At 35.0% G+C, this 15,136-nt stretch overlaps 3 protein-coding genes across 5 annotated transcripts in view; 1 reads left to right on the forward strand and 2 right to left on the reverse strand.

Moving 5' to 3' along the window:
• Positions 1 to 637: 637 nt before the first annotated feature.
• LOC105340036 (alpha-ketoglutarate-dependent dioxygenase alkB homolog 3) lies at positions 638 to 5,968 on the reverse strand. The gene is made up of 7 exons (XM_011445870.4): positions 5,744 to 5,968; positions 5,448 to 5,482; positions 4,832 to 4,879; positions 4,174 to 4,369; positions 3,648 to 3,857; positions 2,962 to 3,060; positions 638 to 1,120 (listed from the first exon to the last, which is right to left on the reverse strand). The coding sequence occupies exons 1-7, from the start codon at positions 5,918 to 5,920 to the stop codon at positions 1,046 to 1,048; spliced, it is 840 nt and encodes a 279-aa protein (XP_011444172.3). The 5' UTR covers positions 5,921 to 5,968; the 3' UTR covers positions 638 to 1,045.
• An 18-nt stretch (positions 5,969 to 5,986) lies between these two features.
• LOC105340035 (BLOC-1-related complex subunit 5) overlaps positions 5,987 to 15,136 on the forward strand; it is a 122,547-nt gene continuing 113,397 nt past the window's right edge. The window contains exons 1-4 of one of the 3 annotated variants that reach the window (XR_010709752.1): positions 5,987 to 6,135; positions 6,335 to 6,503; positions 7,178 to 7,548; positions 7,937 to 8,257. Coding sequence is in view for 2 of the 3 variants with exons in the window: in XM_066072217.1 (XP_065928289.1) it covers positions 6,383 to 6,503; positions 7,178 to 7,548; positions 7,937 to 8,191 (747 nt within the window). In the remaining variant the exon portion in view is untranslated. Of the gene's footprint in view, positions 6,136 to 6,334; positions 6,504 to 7,177; positions 7,549 to 7,936; positions 9,425 to 15,136 lie in introns of those variants that run through there. The other 2 variants (XM_066072217.1, XM_034477894.2) reach the window with 2 other exon arrangements.
• On the reverse strand, positions 11,040 to 14,017 carry LOC105340031 (acetylcholine receptor subunit alpha-1-B). Its single transcript, XM_034477893.2, has 6 exons — positions 13,624 to 14,017; positions 12,902 to 13,038; positions 12,515 to 12,559; positions 12,204 to 12,310; positions 11,528 to 12,057; positions 11,040 to 11,423 (listed from the first exon to the last, which is right to left on the reverse strand). Exons 1-6 carry the CDS (start codon positions 13,673 to 13,675, stop codon positions 11,083 to 11,085), a joined length of 1,212 nt encoding a protein of 403 aa, XP_034333784.2. The 5' UTR covers positions 13,676 to 14,017; the 3' UTR covers positions 11,040 to 11,082.

Below are 15,136 nucleotides of genomic sequence, written 5' to 3' on the forward strand. Positions count from 1 at the left end.
TTCAAACTATGTATTAGTGATAGAAATATTTCTCGAAAATTGTATGGATCCAAGCATTTATTGAACTCTAGTCTCGTTCAACCAAACGCTCGGCTGACACCGTAAATCTCCAACAAGGATTTACGGAGACAGCCAGGCGTCGAGTTGAACGAGACTATATGTAACTCTGGCGTAGGAATATGTACGACTACAAAAAATATTCAAATTGTTCGTACCATTTAAAATCTGACTATTTTCAAGGTATTTATAAATAAGTTTCCTTGAAAAACAATCCTTTAGCATACATTACATCGAATTCATCAATTATTTTCAAGAACTAAGTCTTGTCAGCAGGAATGATTTGTGCTGAGGTCCAAACACTGTTTCACTTTAGGTTTGTCTGAGTAACTGCATAGGAGAGTTGATTAAAATCAACTCCCAAAAATTATTATTATTAGTTCTTCTTAAACATACTACCATATCAGACCTATGAAAGATTATCTTTTCATGCTAAAATACAAATGTTTCATTACAAGTAACTATAGTTGGGATATTCATATCTACATGTGGGTATGGGCATATTTTTAGAACCATGTACAATAGAGAATAATAAAACAATATGCCCATTCCTTTGATTGATGTTCAACAATAAAAAATATTCATTTAATAAATATTCCCCTTTATTACCAATTGTTAAACATACATATAAACATGTTTCATTACATATAAACATGATTAATCTGAGTACAAATGCATGAATAATGCATGTACTGCATGTTATCACAAACCACATGTTCCTTATATATATCACACAGCAACGTTGATAGTTTCTATTTTCATACTGAATTAGAATTACAATAGTTTGTGATAAATTCACTTAAAATGGTAAAAGGATTTTGAATAAAACAGTCATATCAGAATTATAGATGATTTGTACCCCATATATACAGACTAAATACCATCAAAACATCAATAAATTCTAAAATTTGTACAAACTTCTTTTTTAAACTCAAACATTTTTTTTTCTGTCAAGAGAGAGAATATAATATGTGGAATCTCCTGCCAGCTACTGGGGGTAAATAATTCTAAAAGTCAGATTTATTCTGGGCCCTTTATCATGGTACTCTCTTGGTATGCGGTGCTGGAAAAGAACAAAATACAACAATAAAATATATAGCCATGGTTACAACAATATCTTTTTAGTAAAAAATGCATCAAATTAAAATCAAAATAAATATTAATAATGCGTTCATTACTGCTGTGGTTTCATCAACATTTTTGTTGAACACTAGCTAACATGGATATATTTACTAATTATTACGATATACATTGCTTTTTTACAATGCACTTATCAATAAATTAGAATACACTTACTCATTACAATACACTTATTCATTTCACTAAACAATTTTATTACAAAACACTTATCATTACACTACACTAATTTATCACAATACACTAATCTGATTTATAATGATACACTTATTGATTACAATATTCTGTATGTGTATTATATTTGGGGTGTACGAATTTGGCAGAAATTAGTTTTGGAACAAGTTGGCGTAGATTTGAATTTGCATAATCCTGAATGTGACAATTCTTATACATATATGCATGACATTTAGCGATGTACTTGAATTAGCGAAGGTCACATTCTGCCTAAAGCACTAAATAGAATATACAGCCAAATGAATTAAGTTTACAGTACTTATTCATTACAATACAATAAATAATTTCACTACAGCACTGTAAACTAATGCATTACAATACACTACTTTATTAAATACCGGTACTTTATGACACTACACCACTGTAAACAGGAAAATATTCGCCCCCATTTTATTTTCGCCCCTTTTGCCGTTGTTGTCAGCAGGCAAATATAAGGAGGGCAAATTCTAATGTCTTAAGTTATCTCTCTTTGAACAAAACTATATGTCTGGGTAAATTCAAGATACACTGTTAGAAAGTGAAGAAGGGCAAAATTAACATGGCGGGGCATAAATAACCTTAGATACAGTTATCCGTTACAATACAATTCAGTCTTTACTATAATACTTAATGATACTCATCTTCGCTAGCCAAGGGTTTTCGGTCCACTCTGCTCCCCATAAACCCTTGGCGGATTTCATTACGAAAACTCAGTGACAAGCTCCGTTTTATGATTGGCTGCAGCTGCGAGTAGCTGATCCAATCGCAGTGCTGGTATATATAAACTTTAAAAGAATACACAAGTGTGATCTTTGGTAAAACATTCGGTGCTTTCAACAAGTTGAGACACAAGTTCCGAGTATAGTGCCTCCCCAACGATGGTCTAACCAGATCGCTTTAAAAACCTATATATTTTACTGGGATTGAACATAAGAGGTCTACAAACTTCTCAAGGCTCGCGTGATAGCATGGGAAGTAAACATGCCGAATGTAGAAGTTGCCTATCCCGTTAGTATATACGTTAATTCCTGCTAATGATTATTACTGTTAAGGGTTCAATGAGCTGTGTTTTATTTAATTTCTTTCGTCCGCAATATTCACGACAATGATACCTGGTTTTATGACATAAAAGTTTTCACATAAATCAGTGACTTTTTCCCTCCTGATACAGGTCCTTACAAAACACTTTGAATAAACATCCCGTGCATCCCCTAAGTTATAACTCAATTCGTATTTAATAACATCGTTAATTACATGTATGTTCCGATATTCGGTAGTCAAAATGTTTTCAAGTTGTATTAACGCTGCAGTGTGTATATTAACCGTTGTTTAATTCGATTAAAATGTAAATATGCAAGGGGCGCAACTCAAGTTGCTCGCTAGATAGCGCCACCACATCACCGAGTTTTCGTAATGAAATCCGCCAAGGGTTTATGGGGAGCAGAGTGGACCGAAAACCCTTGGCTAGCGAAGATGAATGATACTACACTAATCCATTACAATACACTAATTTTTTCAATACACTAATTCATTACATTATTATATTACACTAACCTGCCAGTCAGTCTGTGATGCCCCCTCCATCAACAGCAGAGATCCGTGCGTCAGGGGGATCTTGATGTGCTCCATGTACGTATAGTCTCCATTCTCCTCCTGAAAAATGTACATACCATAACATTCTACATTATAGACAAGCCAAATGCATCAAGAACATTTTCATTTCTTAAAAGGTCAATAAACCTTTTATGCAGTTCTTCCAAATTTTTTTTCTGAGAAAACGATTTTTCATAGGAAATCAATGCTACATGAATTGCAGTGACATCCTCACTACATCAGGGGTGCTGTGTCCACTCCTGACCGTGGGACCTCAAGACCCCTGACGTTGTAAGGATGTTGAAATGAGCACAATTTCAGAATACATGTACATGGAAGATTAAAAAAAACCCAGAACTTTAACTAAAAAGACAATTTCGTAAAATATTTATAGTTACTTATCCCAGTGAGAGTTATCTTTCTTGTAAGAGTGTTGTATTAAAAAAGACTAACAATGAACCAAACATTTATTTTGTCTGATGTATTCTTAATTTCTATATGAACATGACTCCTCACTATTTGATCTTTAATTTATCTCCTAGTTAGGAGTTTAAAAAAAATAAGAGGGCAGTAAAGCAATGTTGTCTATCTGTACAATTTAACTTGGATGAATTCCTGTGGTTCAAATGTGATATCTAAATAATTACTGGTGGAGGTTTCTTTCGTAGTTCAAAGTTCCGCGTATCTCCAAAGGTCAGGGAGGCGATAGTTGGCTCAGGGCCAAGAATGAGTTCGTCGTCCGAGTGCCAGGCTACAGAGTCATGGCCGTCGCGGTAAAGGTTAGCAAGCATGGAATTGAAGTTGATTCCTGTTACTTCCTCTAAGCGATCCTTCAGCATGAGTAAAGTTGGGTGCCACTAAAAACAGTAAGAGACAAGTTTTAGAGAAATTATGTTTCTGAAATTTATTAATGTTATTCACCTGCTTACAATCATTTTCAGACTGAAACATGTTATATCTGGGGGGATATATAAATTAATATTGATGTAGAATACTGATAAATGATACCAACAGTTTTTTAGTTTTGGCATTCAACTTCTACAAATGTATACAATGAAACACTAATCTAAAAATGAACTAATCATAGAATCAAAGATTGCTCATCCACACAAGAATAGAAGAGCTAAAATACAGTAATCAGGAGTTGGAGTAAGAGGAAGAGTAAGAATTTACCTGTGGGCATGCATCATGAGTAAGTCCTGAGTAGGAATATGGAAGCTCTCCGTACCATGCTGTAAGTCTCGGCTGTAAAAACGACTCCCCCGTCTTTTTGACATCTGTCCTCTGTCTCCATGGCAACTCATGATACAATGTGTCATAAATTGCGTTTGCTTCTTCAGGGTCAATGAAAACGGGAAAAAACCTAAGTCTGAAAGTTAATTAATGATGGGGTGTTAATTTCAATATTTTCAACAATAAAATATAAGACAGGTCTAATTGTACAGTACTGGCGTGCGACCAGTTCTCGCCGAGTACCATTTCTCGCCAGTACATTGTGATGTCATTTTTTGTCTATAATTTTATGTGATGATAAAATGACGTCACAATGTACTGGCGAGAACTGGTACTCGGTGAGAACTGGTCGCATGCTAGTGCCATAAAACATGTTTGCAGCTTAGTGCCAGGGATGATTGATTCTGACTCACTTCAGCAGAACGAGAATTTGAGAGCATGCTTAACTTTGTGGTTGGAAGAAAAAATGTTTTGGAGAGCAGTCACAAGCACCCTCTCTGCGGAACAGAGGTTAACCAGTGTTTTGAGCAACCTGGTCCAGGTTTATTAATGACATACCTGGATTATTAATGACATACCTGGATTATTAATGACATACCTGGAGACTCCTGATGGCTCTGTGCTGATATCATACACGCCAGGTTTTCTAAAATGATAATAATTGACAATTACATTGATATTAAAATACATATATCATAAATTATAATATGGTCAATCCCTATAAATTATACATACATCACAGTGAAGAAACTGTTTTATTTGATTTCATCTATTATTCATACAATTAGAATTTTTATCTCTCATGTTCATGACGTTTATATTCATCAAAGAACAGGGTTCCTAGGGGTCCTTTATTTAGTCCGTTGGCAAAAGTAATTGCATACAAACCCAAAACTTCTATACTCTTTAATCAAGATAGGTAATTCTAGCATACATTGAACTTATTATGGACAATTATTACAATGGGACCACACACAAAAAGATTCACGGGTCGGAAATCTTAAATAGATTGTAACAATGTGCATTAAAAGTCATATTAACTGAACTGAAAGTAAAGTAATGTTAAGAAATGACATATAAGTAATGAATATTGTAGTCAAACTATATGATCCTGATCGATATACCCGGTATATCAGACAGATTATAATATACTCAGCCTGGTATTTTTAAACATCATCTTGCTTATCTTGATACAAAAACACATTCTAACTTACGTAAGAGTTTTCTCCGGGGGAATCACTCTGTTATCCTAGAGAATGAAACAAAATTTATATAGCACCATTAATAAGTTAATTACACATGAAGGCTGTCAAGCCTGTCATTATTATATAAGTCTGCTACATGTACTTCAGTGCATGTTTTTCACATAATTTTTGCTGTTTCTTTGGACTGACCCATTTTAGATTTTTCTATGTAGGTTAGCAAGGTTAAAAAATAAGGCAAATGAATTAGTATTCCTGTTTTAAACTAAAGTAACTCCAAACTCAGAGGCCCAAACTGAGCACATTACCTCTTCAGGTTTTTCATAAACGAACTTGCGTTCTACGGGTTGGTCGACATTTTTCCCGAGCCAGGCGGGTCCTGCCGGGACTTTTGGCTTGTCCCGGTCTGAGCGTACATTAGTGGGCGCCGCCCACCCGCCCTGGACTCGGGCTCGCCGCTTTTTTGCGCTGTTAGGGGTACTCATGCCATTGCTAGTGCCACCGGATGTTGATAATATATCACCATGATGACGTCATATTTTTACTTTAAAAGTGAAAGTAGATCTCAGTCGCAGAGCCCGAGAACAAATCTTAAATCGATGTTTATCAATTATCGATCAAGCTTTTTGTTTTAAGGGTCAGATAAAAAAGATGATGATTATGATGCATTTTATAAAGATGGATTGAACTTCTGTTAGCCGTGAGTATTTTTTCTTTATGTATGATTCTCTGTGTACTTTGGATAACATCAGAACATGGCTGGGCTAAGCCTAAGGCCCATTTTTTAAAACGTAGATTAATGTTCAAAGTACTATGAAAATCAAACGTTTCCTCTGTCAATATTTGATATAAGAACGTTTCCATGCAGTTGTCTATCCTCTGTTTTATTTGGCGTGCAGCATTTTTAGATTTGGGTGTTTGTGGACTCTACTTCTTGTTTTTACAACATGGGGGCTGACCAAAGTGCACAGCAGCCTCCTGCCGGGGCCCCAGGAAGTACCCTGAAGTCACAGAGGGATGAGGACATCCCCTACACATCCTACGCCATTAGTAAACCCATCGACTCCAGTAAGTAAAAGCCTGTTGAAACGTGAATGATAGCTGCAAATAAGACTCACTGCTGAACTTTAACAAATACTATAATATGACTAAATTGTGCTGATGTATATGCATTCATGTATTGGCCTACATTTACTTTGTCCCAGGATATCCTTGCATAACGTTTTGCTTATTTTTTTTTTCTAAGGCCTATAGTTATAATTTAGAGATTTGTTTCCTGACCTTAAGATCTACTTGTATACGTCTGGTGACGTTGTAACACTTTTTTAGTCTGATTTACAAGATAATGTTATGATTCCAATGATATACATTATACTGACATATCTTTTGTTGGTACTTTATTGGAGTAGCTGTTTGTTTAGCAGAGAATAATATAACTTTGCAATAAAACAATTTTTATGAATAATTAACCTAATGTATCTCTGTATTACTGAAAGTTTACTGGATCAAAGGTAAAATAACCTGAATTTGATAAAGGTAGCTGCAATAATGAAACCCTCTCTAATTTCTTTTATGAGAGAACCCTCCTCTTATCCCCCCTTTTAAATCCCCCTCCCCCAAAGAAAATAAAAACTTGGAGGGGTTATATTATTGCAGCTTTTCTAACGTTAGATCACCAGATATGAACACATCAACTATAAAATTTCCATACTGAACAAAAACTCATCCCATTTCTGTCTCAGATTCTCCAAGTCCAAGGCTTTCCCCTCGAAATGTTCCAACAACAAGCACCAAACCAAGGCCCGCAATTCCTAGGGAAAAGGAACAGCCCGAAACAGGAACTCATAAACATGACATAGTTGTGGTTGCCGACGGAAACGTGATAGAAAAAGACCCTGACCCAGAGCTAACCAAGCTGAACACCATCCCTGTGTTCTATCCCATCATGCGTGGTTCGCTAAACATTCCCACCAGCTCTCGTGACCTAGACCTCTTGGATAAGATGGGACATGAACAGTTGCTTTATCTGTGTGTGAGGTACCAAGAACACCTTAAACAGCTGGCAGAGTCCGTGGCGTTTGACCAGAACGCTCTCTGTGTCCGAATCAAGGAGGTACAGGATTTTGGTCTTTCCATTGTCGTAGTCACAATCAGCCAATAACAGCCTTTGTCACAGCAATCATTGGCTTTCTTGTTATTTGTTTTCCAAGATTACCCAGTTTAATATAAAATACTATCTAAAAAATTGAAAACTGATTGTGCAATGCAGCTATTACATCACAATTTATAGGTTGATCGTGTAATTACATTTTTGTAGGTTGATTATGTTACATGTATTACATTTTCATAGGTTAATTGTGTAATATCTTTTTGTAGATTGATTGTATAATGTAGCTATTATATTACACTTTTTAGTTTGATTCTGTATACTAATAACAGTTTTGTAGATTCATGGTGTAATTACATTTTTGTAGATTGATTGTGTTAATACATTTTTGTAGATTGATTGTGCAATACAGTTATTACTCGGGGTAATGCAGGAGAAACAGAAGAAATACCACAAGCATGCTGACCAGTTCCAGAGGATCTCCGAGACCTTGTCCATACTGAACAGAGTGAAGGGCAGCATGCAAAGCCTGGTCCCAAAGATAAATCACCTGAACCAGCTGTTACCCCCCGGGGAACAACTGGAGCCCCTCAGTCTCAAAAGTCAGCTGTTAGAACCTGACATTGATGAGAATCAAGGGAACCAGTAACATGGGAACTAGTCAATATATCAGAAAGACTAGTACAATCCCTGACCGTTTTGAAATTCAGTTGCAGTGACGGAATGTTTTGGACCCATAAAATGAGAACGATTTCATAAAATAATGGACATTTAGAACCCCCTCCATATTAAGAGTCAGTTTTAAGACAGGGGCAGCAATGAGAGTTAAGGAAACCAGTAAAATGGTAACTAGGGTAGTTAATATTATTGTAGGCATGATATTGGTCTTTCATCATGTTTTTGACTATAAATGATACTAATATAAATATATTGTGAAAATTTGGATTTTTAATGGTTTAGTGAGTGTGGTATGGAACAAAGTCAAATTTAAAAAATGGAATATTTTTTAGAACTAAAAGACTTAGATGATCATTAATAATGAGAGACTGGGAGGTTATCATTAATTCAACTTCAAACTTACTGTTTTTACTGTTTTTACTTAACTATCACCATTATATCTTTACACAGTTATAATCACTTGCATCCTCCCCAGTTATTGGACTGATTCCTCATCATATACAGTTGAACTTCAATATCTCAAAACACCGATATCTCAAATACAATAGATATGTGAAGTGATTTTTAAGTCCCAACCACCTATTTTTTAAGTATTTTACCCTCGATATCTCAAATACTCGGATATCTGGAAGTTTTTCAACAGCCCCATTTAGTTTGAGGTAATGAAGTTTGACTGTACATGTTTAAATACAATCTACATAAGAAAAAAATTTGAACTAACTTTTTGACTGGAGATGGATCAATACTATAAGATGGATATGACCAAATATCATTGGTAAGTCAACGACACTTGTCTCTTAGTTGTAAGAAATTGTAGAACTACATGTACTTGTATGTATTTATTTGGGAAACGTTGTATGTGTTTAATGCATGTAGTATCCCACAGTAACTATGTCAACACTGTGTACTAATGTTTATCTTGATTGTACTACTATTTTAGTGTCTTTAAACTATAATTATTTATCTGTTAAAACATAAAATGTCTTTATTAGAATTCATTTTGTCAGTGCTGGTTTTACATTACATGTAAACATGCATATCATGAGAAAGTTAAGGATATTTTTTCTTGACAAATTACTGGTACTGGTTAAATGTTTTGCGTTTAAACAACATTTCTGTAGATTCTAAACAATATCATTGACTTAAAAAGAAGCCAGTTATCATGTTAATTTGATTTATAACAAATTAAAAAAACCAAAACTGATAGATTTTTTGCTCATTAATTATGAAGAATCACTGCATACCTTGAAATACTTTTAAAAAATTGTTTCTATGGTTCAAGCGGGTATGGAGGCAGCGGGTTGATTTTATGATGTCTGTGATTGCTACCTTCATAGCCCTATGAGCTGTCAAAGATAGCATTGTATTGTTTATCATGGCCCATGATCCTCTATGAACCGTCAAAGTTAGCATTGTATTCCTTATATAAACCTAATATCTCTGAGTATGTCTTCCATCATTCATAAATTCCTTAATTGTCGATAAGTATGTTGCTTAGAAACGCGGCCAGTTTCCTTAAATATGGATCAATTAATTGGAGGTCTGACGTCAGTTCCTGTAGTCTGTGCTCTTAATGTACAGAGAGCTTCGGAGGTTCGATCGATCAGATGATTCAAACATAGTCAACCTTTTATGTACAAGACAAATCACACAATTTATTTGAAAGTATTTGAATAATCATAGTCAACTAATGAACTTAGAATTGTAGAGTGTTAAGTAAATGAATGCGTTTGAAGGCAGTTTAAATAACGCATGGTAATTAATAAATGTTCAACAGTTTAAACACAGAGATGATGGTTCGTTTTCGTTATTATCTGTATGAACAGGTTGAAGATTACAAAAGAAAAAGCATAGTCAGCAGAGAAAATACCCTGGTCAGATTTCGGATTTTCTTTCGAATTCTTTTGAATTCTAACAAAGTCTTCAGAGTTAGTCTGCAAGAAAACCACGCAATATCGTCCAATTCCAAGCTTCACAATGTCACATCTTTTAACGAAATTTCATAAAAGTCAAGCTGAACATTGCAATTTTGTCATTATATTATATTCAACATGGTCGTCTCAGAATAACGTAATATTACTATCACCATGTAAAATGTATATTTTTACATGTTGCGAACATTTTTAATAAATTTAGCTTGTTGGTACAGTGCCGATCAGAACCAACCTAACAGAAAGTAAACCCCAACTAAACCCTGGGTTTACTTTCTTGGTTTAACTTCAGGTTTACCAGAGTGGACCCAGAGTAAACCCAAAGTAAACCCAGATTAGACCAGAGTAAACCCAAAGTAAACCCAGAGTGGACACAGAAAGAAAACACCGACCAGAAGTATACCCCTGAAAGCAGACGCAGCACGTGTATTGGAAATATACAAGGGACAGGAATTACAGGCAGTAAGATGGTAAGATGAAATACGGTTCTGCTTCAGATTTCAGTGCGTACAGTTGATCCCAAAAGCAATTCTTGAGTAAACCCAAAGTAAACCCCGAGTGGACCCAAATTTTACATGTAAAAAGAATTAACCCGGAATAAACCCAAAGTAAACCCAGAAAGTAAACCCGGAGTTACATGTAAGTTGGGGTTTACTCTGGTGTTAGGTTGGGCATGATCGGTACTATATCCCAAACTCTTATTCCTCATGTACATGTACTCGATAATTTTGTACGTACGATGATATTATTATGAGGCCGATGCAAAATGTCTGAAACGCTCAAGTTACATATAGCATTTTATGTGACTTTATCTACAAATACTGCAAACATTTAATTTAGCGGTCCCGAAATGTGGCACTGCAGTGTGTTTAGGTGCACTAAAGAAAAAAAACCCAAAACATTATGCACATGCAGAAAATGACCTTTAATGTTACGATGAGGAGATACATGAACTATTTGTTGTCACTAAAACAGCAAATGCGATGGAAACCATGAGTAAAGAGGACAAGAAGCAAAGTACATTAAAACTCTTTAGTCCATATCGTTTCAGAAGATTACCAACAAATCTAAACTTTTTGAAGGAACAGTTTTTAGATGATGCAGTTTCTCCAATCAGTCCGGTGTCGCAATGTTTTTCGAGCTTGTAGCTGAAAGGTTCAATCCTAGTCTCACTAGCGCTAGTGCTTGTCTTTTTGGCGATAATGAAAGAATGGACAATCGTATGGATTACCATGACTGCACTGCCAACGATGGAAAACAAATAATATTTGCCTGTAAATAAATAAAGCATGGAGAGTTAAATTATACCGGTATTTAATAAAATCATGCAATCATAGTATACTCTTGGATTGAAAAAACTCCATTCATTATCTTACCTAACATCGGAACTGCATTGGAGTTTGTCGGGATCACGTCTCCAACTTGTACCAGAAAGACCACAAAGGCCAGGAAGACAGTCATTCCACACGACAGCTTCTCGCCCTGATCATGGGGAATAAGGAACGCAAAGATAGTCAAACAGTTCAGCAGGACAGAGGGTCCAAGCATTGTGAACGAATAATACAGAGGCTTCCTGTACAAACAAAACTTGATGAAGGCTAACGGGGCATATTGATATGCAACAGTGTTGAATCCGGTGATGGTCCAGATAGGATGGTCTAGAGTCAAGGGACCGCCAAATACGGATCGGATAGGGTCGTCTGAAAACTCGAGCCGTACTTCTGAAGCGGAGTAGACTTTGAGCGCGAATAGTATCATGCAGTTCTGGGTGTCGAAAGGAAAGTCGGTGGGGTCCATAGAGCAGAAGACCGAAAGCTCCCCGCCATGGATGATAGTCACGTGACCAGTGTGGTCAATTCTTGCCAAGTCTTTCTGTACACCAGAGGCGAGAAAATCAGAATCAATTCTGTAACCATAAAGATTCACCATATACTGTTTTTCTTGAATCACTCATATTTACCCCATTTGATAATTATACTTTTGATATATATAATGCATTTAACAAAACGTCTTCGAATGAGACTTTTATTTAAACGTTTAAGTATTACTTACTTGTTGCCGAGGTAAATATCCGGCGTCCAGATATCCTGTCCAGACACAACAATGGATGACACATTGTATTTGTCGGGGTCCCACGACAGCAGTTCATCTTTCCATTTCTGTAAAAAATTCAAAAATGAATTCTTCAATACCAACTGAACTATTTATGTTTATTTTTATCAAAGTAAATATTTTAGAGGAAGAATTTATTTGGCGGAAAAGAATTTTCTAGAAGTGGTCAATCAACTGTTTATCCAGACTTGCGTTTAAGATTATATATCAGTACTGTTTTTTCTTATTTGAATCGTGTATAAAGTACTCACCAGTTCTAACGAGCCCAAAAGAGTGAACTTTCCATCAATTTCATCCTAAAAAAAGACATGCAGAATGTTTCTTAAAATTTACACCGAATCTCTACATTGTTGCTCAATAAGAACCCTTTTAACGAGACCCTGGACTTTCAGTAGGATGTAACGATCTATTTCTTGTGTCAAAACAAGCTAAAATGACGCTGGTTTCAAGCGAAATATACACCAATTGCGTAGTCTGCGCTCAAAAGCCAGACAATTTTAAAGAGCCATGGCTGAGTGGCCTGCAATGAAATAGACAGGCCTACGTCACATTGCCATTTGACTCTTCTACCCGAAGTCCAAGCTCTTGTTAAAATGGTTCCATACAATTTACTAAATGATGAAAACTTATTTATTTACCAGGCCTGCTACGTTTCCTGTTGTCCATGACAGAGAGATGATGACAGGCTGGGAGGATGTACGGGGTAAGACACGGGGATGGTGCCTGGAAGGGTCAAATAGCTGACTACGGAGCGAGTATTCATTGGCCAGCACACCTACAGGACAGATGTACGAATGATTGATTTAAGGTAGCGTAGATTTTATGGATCTTAATTAATCATTTTTACCAAAATTTCAATATGTTTCATTGAAAATTTAAATGATTGAATGAATTTGAGGAATAAATTTGTTTTGGTTAATACAAACTTTCAGCAAAATTGTTGCAGGGATCAAGAGCTCTAGTTACTCTATACTTTTGACATAAGATTAAACAAATACATGACTGGGTAAAGAATGAATAAAACAAATACGTAAGAAAAAAAATGTTAGAGAAGTATAACCTAAGTAAAAAAAAACTAAGTAGTAGTTCGATTTTTCGTTGTTAATTTTTTTAATTTAATTATTTGCTTATTATTAAATATACGAATAGGTAAAAAAGAAATTCTAAAAATCCTAGGTAACATATCTTATAGGAATATTCAAAGTTCTAACATTATATAAAATTCAAGTGATAACGAGCCTTAAAGCACCACGTGGCTACTTCACCAACTAAAAAGCCCCCTTTTTGTTAAATATACTATTTTACAATTTTGGAAATTTTTTCTGCAATAGTAAAATTTTACAATAAAGACATAACTTACAAGTATGTTTCAGAATTTCGAGCACCGCTACCAGTCGTATGAATTCTTTCATCTTTGTCAATACGTGTTGTCCACTACGGAGTAATTAACAATGATTGTGGGACAGTGAGAAGTCAGGTTTTATAACTGAAGCATTGATCTGGTTATCTAACCAATTTTCATTTATTTAAAACCTCGGGCATTGTTAGATTTGATCACTCCCGAACGTATTTGATCATCTCACAATACCCAAAGAATAATTCTTTATTACTTAAATCATTGATTTGGTCACATAACCAATTATCACTCATTTAAAGCCACTTCAGGATCCATCCGATGAACTCGAACAAATATTGTTTATTAACCACTCTTTGTTATATTAATCACGGCAATGTTACTAGAAGAAGCATAAAAAAATCAATTTAAGTACACGAGGTTAAATAATGTCATATTATATAGTTTGTAATTAACAGTGAATCGGAAGGAATTACATATTGTTTTGCCTAAAATGGTAAATTTATATATTTTTTAGCAATGCATTCAATATACTTTTATTATTAAATATAAAGTCTGAAATTTTCAAGTAAAGAAGCTCGCTAGTGAAAATATTAAAATTTATACATGAAACTTAATATAAAAAGACAGCGGAAATTAAATCTACAGGATTGGTTCTCCAAAAATGATGTATGGATTCAGCTATTTTTCAAAATAAAGAAAAACGGTTTGAAAGTATATATATTTAGCATCTGATTTTTCAAGCTATACAGTCAATTTTGAAAATTTTGATCCATTAGATAATTATCATATTTAATAAAAACCTAGTTTGATCAAACTACAAAATCCCAGGGATCAATAAGTATGAGGGTTGCCCGATATGTGACGTGTATTATACGATGTCTCAAAAGCATTCGGGCCTTGCAAATTTGGAAAAAGGAAAAAAGGTCACATGAGGCTAGACCTGAAGAGTTAATTGGCCGTGACAATACGGTATCCTTCTCTGACTTCAAAGTCTCTTCTCAAACTCAGATGTATTTGATGGAGCATTTTCATGAAGTAGACGAACAAGCCTAATTCCTGACACAGGGTTTCTACGAAATCATGCAAAGCGTTATCGCGCTCTGCCACAATACAATGGCATTTCGAACATCCTTCGTACATGATGGTGTGAATAATAATATTGATATAGTTCTATTAAGTATCATTAATGTCATTTCAATTATTTGGAAAGATTAAGAAATCAGTAAATACGATAGAATATAAAAGACGGCATTAGCGCACATTTAATTTAATTCACATTCTGTGGTAAATATACTGAAAATAAAATTGAAGAAGGAAACTTAAAAGAAAAGAAATTAGAAAAATTATTTTGAGGAAGTGAATACATCAATTAAGCATCACATTTGTCTATTTGCTTAGTTGTATGACTCTATTGTGGGAACAGTTACGAAACTCCATTAGTAGAGTCTACATTAGTTATGTCTACAACCACTGCAGTGTATTATTTGTTCCAATAATCAGACCATTTTTTGTTTTG

Source organism: Magallana gigas, chromosome 9 (assembly GCF_963853765.1).
Source record: "Magallana gigas chromosome 9, xbMagGiga1.1, whole genome shotgun sequence".
NCBI classification, from domain to species: domain Eukaryota; kingdom Metazoa; phylum Mollusca; class Bivalvia; order Ostreida; family Ostreidae; genus Magallana; species Magallana gigas.